Consider the following 7,369-nt stretch of genomic DNA (forward strand, 5'->3'; position numbering starts at 1 on the left):
AAGGTCTTCCTGACCATTGACACAATGACGCTATCTTTTGCATGCCAAGAAGACTTTTGATCCGCAATATCTCCAGCAAAATCGGAGCCTAGCATATATGCACACGAGAAATGAATTGCAAAGGTGATTGTTGAGTAACGTGATTGTATGAGGAAACATAGGTTAGACTAGGAATTATTCTGGATTGCCTTGTAATCCAAGTAGATCATGTATTCATATATATATATATATGCCCACGAGGCTCAAGCAATACAACGACAATTCCACCAAACCTTTCTTTCCCTTCTGACATGGTATCTATCGCAAGTCGATCCTAAATCCTAGCCGCCGCCGCTTCCGCACCTACGCGCCGCCCTCGGGGCGGTCGGCCTCCATGACCGCCGCCGGGGGCCGCGCCTCCCGTACCTAGGGTTCGTCCGCCAGTCGTGTTGACCGGCTGCCCTAGAGAGTCTTTTTCCCGAGCCTTGCTCCGGGGTTTTCTCTCTTCCGCTGGTCATCTTGATCGCGTGATTTCTTTTTGGTTTTCCGATCTATTCTTGATCGGTTTGCGTCGCCCACCGCCGCCGTCGACCCTGAGCGCCTCTACTCCGACCCCGGCGCGACCAGCCGGCCTCTTCTTCGACCCGCCGGCCACGCGAGCCGAGGCGGCCCTTCGCCGCCGCCGTTCGCGCGCCGGCCCGCCCGTCGATCTACGCCGGTCGTCACCGTCCTGCTCCGACCGGGACTCCTGCATCACCCGACCCGACGACCTCGCGCCATGCACGGCCAATCATAGCCGCCCTTCCGCCCGCCGTCGCCGGCTTCATCTCGGACACCGCCGCCACCCCGTCTCCACTGAGCGGCGTCCCTGACCTCGCGCGCGATCGGATTGATCACCCGCCCGCCGCCGCAATCCGCCCATCTACGCCGTGCGATCGACCTGGCCCGTCTGTTGCGCGCGCCTCCGCAGGTCCCGTGAAGATCGTCCCCGAGTTCAGCGCCTCCCTCCATCGATCGAGGAACGGGCTGCCGCTGCATCGCCCTGTCGGGCCGCAGCGCCGCCGCCCCGTGGTTCTTCTCTCGGCTGCACCGACCCGCGTCACCGCTGCGTCGCCCCTTCGGGCCGTAGTGCCGTGGCCCGCGGTCCACCGCCGCCCTGAGGCCGTCCGCTCCTAGTCGTCCCCGTGGCCGCACCGACCCTCGCGCCGCAGCTGCGTCGTCCCGTCGGGCCGTAGCGAGCGTGGCACGCGGTCCACGCAGCCATCCCGAGGCCGTCCCCGCGGTTGCACCGGCCCGCACTCATCCGTCGTGCCGCCCCTTCGGGCTGTCGTGCCGCGGCCCGCGGTGTCCGCAGCCGCCCCGAGGTCTTACCGCCGTCGCCTGACCTGCCCGCCGCCGCTGCGTCGCCCCTTCGGGCCGTAGCGCCGCGGCCCGCGGTCCACTCCGCCATCACCGCGCGATGACCTCCCGTGGTATGTGCCGTGCCGTCTCCCTTGGCGCGGGAACGCCACGGTCCGCGCCGGTCTTTGTTATGTTGTCAAGGTTTCCCGCCTACTTCGAGCACTGCCGCCACGCTCCTAATCAAGCCACCGCCGCCGTCAAGCCGCCGCCGCCGCTTTTCTTTTGCCGCCGCTGCCGCTACCCCATAGCCGCCGCAGTCGCCCGTCCACCTCCTTCATCTTCATCCAGCACCAGCCCGTCATCAGCGTCGCCGTCATCTACCCCGACCACTTCGTCTACTCCGACCATCGTTGGTGACATCGGCCCCGCGTCGATGGACGCCACAATCATCGTCGAGTTCTTCTCTGCTAGCCCCTCCGACTTCTCCGACATGGCGGACAGTTCGTGCAGGCCCCTCGTCTACACATGCCCGATGCTGGCAACACCGATGCGTGCCTTCATCCACGACGTGTCCCCGGGCCTAGCAAGCCTGGTTGGCGCTTCGTCAACTTCGTCTTCATCCGTCTACGCATGCCCGGTGCTGGCAACACCGGTGCGTGCCTTTGTTTATGATGTGTCCCCGGGCTTGGCAAACCCGCCGCGACGTGTCGTCAACAAACTCTCCTCTCTCCGGCGCACCACTACTTCGTCACCTCTGCGCCCATGATTAACTCGGCGCCTCGTTGCGCCCACGGCTCCACGGCGACTTCCTCGACACCGGCCACCCCGACTCGACATCGAGCACGGCACGGCTACCTCGACCACGGCTCCACCACCCATGCTCTTGGCTACATCGACAAACGGCACAAAGGGCTACCGCCTTGCTTGAGCAACCTCGTCGGTTGCCACTCCAGCCACGACTCCGCGATGCGTCGACCGTTACGACTATGGGGGGGGGGGTGTCCGTCGGCTTACCTTCGGATTCTTCTCCAGTCTCACCGTCTGCGTCGCTACCGTTGTGACTGCAGGGGGATGTTGAGTAACGTGATTGTATGAGGAAACATAGGTTAGACTAGGAATTATTCTGGTTTGCCTTGTACTCCAAGTAGATCATGTACTCATATATATATGCCCACGAGGCTCAAGCAATACAACGACAATTCCACCAAACCTCTCTCTCCCTTCTAACAGTGATGAAGTCGATGTTCTCTGGACCATGCTAACTAAACCATAATTGGGTGATCACCAGATAACTAATGCACACTTAGTATAAGTGTCTTGTCATCCACGCACAACTTGTTGGGGAACTCTCAGTTAGCTCTCTAATATCCAACCTTATACAGTACTACTCCCTCCGTCCCATAATGTAAGACATTTTTTGACACTTAGGATTGCTCATGCATTTTATTCTATCATCAATTAAAGCCATGCGAGATTGAACATTCAAGGGGTTTGCTCCGAGCAGCGAGGCCACTAAGACCTCCTTTCTGTTCGGAGCAAACCCCTTGAATGTTCAATCTCGCATGGCTTTAATTGATGATAGAATAAAATGCATGAGCGATCCTAAGTCTTTCACCAAAGTGTCGACTAGCTCCTATTTTTTTCAAAATGCATGTCTAGGTCCTAAATCTTTTAAGTTGTTCATCCTAAGTCCTAAATCCGTCTGACCAGTGTTGACCTGCCTATGTGGTCTTTTAACCATGGGCACGTGCATAGGAGGGCCCATGAGGAGTAACGACCGGTCATACATATTTGCAAAAAAGCCCTCGAACACTAATTTGTTCATAATCGCAGTCCCTTTCCTCTTCCCCACCCTCATGTGGCGAAACCGAAGGCCAGCAACGGCGGCGATGCTGCTCCGATGAGAAGCAGAAGTCATCTACAGCGGTAGTCCGACAGCGTTGGCCACTAGGATGGCGCCAAAGACGCTAGGAATAATCCATGTCCGTCGTGTCCATCGTCGTGCGTGTGCATGAAGGGGCGCTCGCACACCCACTGGGAAGGAGCGAGGTAGCATGGGCGTTCGTGGTCTCCTTTGGCGTGACCGCACCGTGACCAGGTGACGAAACTTGCCGATGCCGAGGAGGAGAAGAGCTCCGGTGGCGGGGATGGGGAATCCAGCCGCGGGGCATCGGATCTGGTCGGTGACACAAGGGTTCCGGCGAACGGCATCCATATTGGCGACAGAAGAGCTCGGGCATTCGTCCATGGAGTTTCCTACGCTAGGAGAGATAGGGAGATGAGAGACCGGGAGAGTGAGGAGGAGGTGAAGGAAGGAACATGAGGAAGGGAGAGCTTTGAGCCGCTGGGGCGCAGCTGCAGCTGCCGGCGGCGGGAAGAGCGAGCTCCGACTCAGGCTGGTCGCGATGGGAGGCATGCCGGTCAGGGACATGGCACTAACGGTAACGACAGCGCAAGAGGAGCTACTACTGGCTGTGGAGACGGCGTTGCCAAGGTCAGGGCTGCACTGAACAGCTTTTCTGATGGGGCTCGACTGCAGACGAGCTTGCGCTGGCAGATATGGCGATGGAGCGCCGACAGAGAGAAGAGAGTTGTGGAGAAGACATAGGGACCAGGGATTGAGAAGTATAAATATTACAGGGGGCAATTTGCATAAATATCCAACCGCCCTTGGACCTCCTGTCTATGTGGTCAGAGTCAAAACACCACGCTGACAGGTCAGCGATGGTCAGGAGAAATTAGAACCTCAGATGAACAATTTAAAAAGATTTAAAACTCAGACGTGCATTTTAAAAGAATTAGGACCTAATCGATATTTTGATGAAAGAATTAGGCTGGTCATAGTGGGGAGTAACTTAGACTAGTAACATGCATATGTTACTAGTCTATGTTACTACCTCTATAGTGCATAGTATCATATGTGTTCTCATTTATTGCCATGCATGACACATAGTAGCATCATATTTATTATATTACGGTATATATCTATGTTACTATAACCATCTCTCTCTTTTTTAATTGCCTGCCACATAAGCATGTTTGCGAGTTCCAAGTGCATGATACTACTTATGTTACCCCACTATGGCCAGCCTTAGAACTGCGCATGCATTTTACTCTTGATGATAGATGGACAACATGACTTCGTTTAGTGTGTAAATTGATGTCGATCAATCTATCACAGACGCAGACATATTTCAATGGAGATTGAGTATCATTGATGTCTTAATGGTCAAGGCGACAACATCATTAATTCTAAGCCTGTTTTTCACAGATAGTATATATGAAACACTAAGGCTGGTCGTAATGGGGTATAATATATTAGTATTATGTATATTATATTAGTGTGTGATATTACATTCAAAATGCATAATATCATATGTTGGTATTATAGATGACTTTACTTATTGTCATGCATGACATATAGTAGCACATCATTTAATATGATTGGGTATCATGATATGATACCGAACCCTCTCTTTCTTCATTTAATTCTATGTCATCTCATAAAAAAATGCATAGTAGACATATATGAACTACCTATAATACTCCCATTAAGAGCAGCCTAAATTGAAAGTTCATATGATTTAAATAGAAGGAGGTCATTCTTACTATAGCATGGCAAAACAAAACTGGCAGGGTATTAAAAAACTTGTCAGGAGTTTATGTACTACCTCCTCCGTCCCAAAATAAATGTCTTAATTTTGTACTAGCTCTAATACAAATTTGTACTAAACTTACGACACTTATTTTGGGACGGAGAGAGTAGTAATTTTTTTTTAGGGGTGAGAGAGTAGTAATTTATTAATCAAGCGATTAGTTAGCAGTATGTCCTCTCAGCCTGTCTAGTTAGACATCTAGTCGCTCTAGCCTTCCAAATCTCTGCCAAACTTGTCCAAGAAAGCACGCTGGCTGGTACAGTACATACGTACGTACCAGCAAAACTGCAACTGATTTTCTGTCGACTACTAGCACGTTTGTTCTTCTGCGTTCCAAGAAGACATATCGATCTCCACGTATGGCGATAAATGGTGTTATCTTCAAGGAGATTAAATATTTTACTCGGTAAAATTTTAATTTTTTCCGTATTACTTTCTGCCCAAGAGCATGTATGGTGCGGACGCTCTAGCGAAGTATGGTGCAGGTGCAGGGCTACCATTCCCAGCTTTATGGCCAAATGGTGCCTCCGATTTTGTGCAAAACTTGGTAGAGCGATGCTGCTGAGCTCTTTGGTTAATGCAATAAATATGATTCCTTGCCGCAAAAAAAAAAGGAATAAATATGATTCCAGTTAAGAAAAAAAAGAAAAAGAAGACATATCGATCTCGATCGCGTGGAAGAAAATACTCCACGTAAGCCTGTCCTCTATATATACCAATGTATGCTCCATCTCAACTTGGAAGATATTGCCAGATCACAGCGATCTCGCGGTGTTTCACTCTCCTTGCTGCTTATTTCCATCACATACATAACTGACTTTCCGTGTGCTCTGCTCTCTTATACGCCATGGACTACAGCAACGAGGCCACGATTACCGCCGCGACGCAACCTTACGTCCGCTCCATGTCGCCGCCGTCGCGCGTGTCGTCGTGCTCGCCGCCCCCTGTATTCCCGCTGATGGGCAACGCGCCGTCGTCGCCGCCGACCATCGTCCTCAGCCCGTGCGCGGCGTGCAAGCTCCTCCGCCGCCGCTGCGCCGACGGCTGCATGCTGGCGCCCTACTTCCCGCCGACCGAGCCCGCCAAGTTCACCACCGCCCACCGCGTCTTCGGTGCCAGCAACATCATCAAGCTCCTCCAGGTCCGTACGGAGCACATTCTAATTTTACTCACGCGACGTGCGCTGCAAACCGCGTGTACGTGCAAGTGCTGTGCTGATGCGGATTCTGCATGGATCGGTGCAGGATTTGCCGGAGAGCTCGCGGGCAGACGCGGTGAGCAGCATGGTGTACGAGGCGGAGGCGCGGCTGCGGGACCCGGTGTACGGGTGCGCCGGGGCGGTGTGCCGGCTGCAGAAGGAGGCCAACGAGCTCAAGGTGGACCTGGCGCGGGCGCAGGCCGACCTCCTCAGCATCCAGACACAGCACGCCAACCTCCTCGCCCTCGTCTGCGTCGAGTTTGCTGCCAACCACCGAGGCGATCAGCAGCTGCACCAGCCACCGCCACTGGGCGACCAGCTGAACGGCATCGGTGGTAGCGGCGGCGGCGCCATGTACCAACCGCTGTACGACTCGGACTTCGACTCCGCGGCGTGGGAAGAGGCCCGGCAGCTCTGGACCTGAGCATGCCGGCTACGGCGCTTAATAACTACTCCTAGAAGTACATGTAGTATTATACATATTAGTACGTAAATACAAAATACTAGTGTTATACACTAGATGTTCCTTCAGTCTCGTCGGAAACGCGTTGTTCAACGGCAATGACTTCGCCTTTGGTGAGCCACCTTGGATCTGCATATCATTGATGAACTCGCATCGAGCTCGAATAAGGAGGTGATCCGTTATTTTTTTTCTTTCGGTGTCTATTGCGATGGTGCCGGAGGTATGTGATGGACAATGATCTCAAGCTAAAGGATTATTCGGTCTTGGTTGTGATTTTTTTTCTTGGCTGTCGTTCCTCTTCGCAAAGAAGGCTAGCGTGCTGTTTTTTCTGTCTTGTCAAGTCAATATGTATGTGATTTGTACTGCAGTTCTTATGATAGAAATGAGACCCATATTACAATGAAAAAGATTTACTTGGGTGCTGGGTTACAAACTCACAATAGTGGATGGTGTACATGGTGCATATTGATTCTCTGCAACCGCCACGATTTGGGCTGTACCCGGCAGATACTCCTACTCGTCCAATGGGATCGATATGATATATGCATGTGTTTTCGAATTCAAATCTCGTTCCCATATTGTTTTTTAAAATCCGCGATGAACATAATTCTGTTCTGGTACACGAAACGTTGACGACCGTGCACGTGTGACGTATCGGCTGAGTTAATTAGCAGCCATTCATGAGTTTTAGCTATTGCCAAACGAACTGAATTTAGGTATAAGCTGACAATG

At 52.6% G+C, this 7,369-nt stretch overlaps 1 protein-coding gene across 1 annotated transcript; it reads left to right on the top strand.

The window, feature by feature from the left end:
* Positions 1–5,823: 5,823 nt before the first annotated feature.
* On the top strand, positions 5,824–6,912 carry LOC119293719 (LOB domain-containing protein 1-like). Its single transcript, XM_037572096.1, has 2 exons — positions 5,824–6,117; positions 6,221–6,912. Exons 1-2 carry the CDS (start codon positions 5,824–5,826, stop codon positions 6,596–6,598), a joined length of 672 nt encoding a protein of 223 aa, XP_037427993.1. The 3' UTR covers positions 6,599–6,912.
* Positions 6,913–7,369: the final 457 nt, after the last annotated feature.

Source organism: Triticum dicoccoides, chromosome 4B (assembly GCF_002162155.2).
Source record: "Triticum dicoccoides isolate Atlit2015 ecotype Zavitan chromosome 4B, WEW_v2.0, whole genome shotgun sequence".
NCBI lineage: Eukaryota > Viridiplantae > Streptophyta > Magnoliopsida > Poales > Poaceae > Triticum > Triticum dicoccoides.

What these genes read in the sequence shown, in the direction of transcription:
- LOC119293719 (XM_037572096.1), top strand. Translation starts at nt 5,824, where the DNA reads ATGGACTACAGCAACGAGGCCACGATTACCGCCGCGACGCAACCTTAC. An exon ending in ACATCATCAAGCTCCTCCAG is followed by an intron (nt 6,118 to 6,220) that starts GTCCGTACGGAG and finishes GGATCGGTGCAG; the next exon opens with GATTTGCCGGAGAGCTCGCG.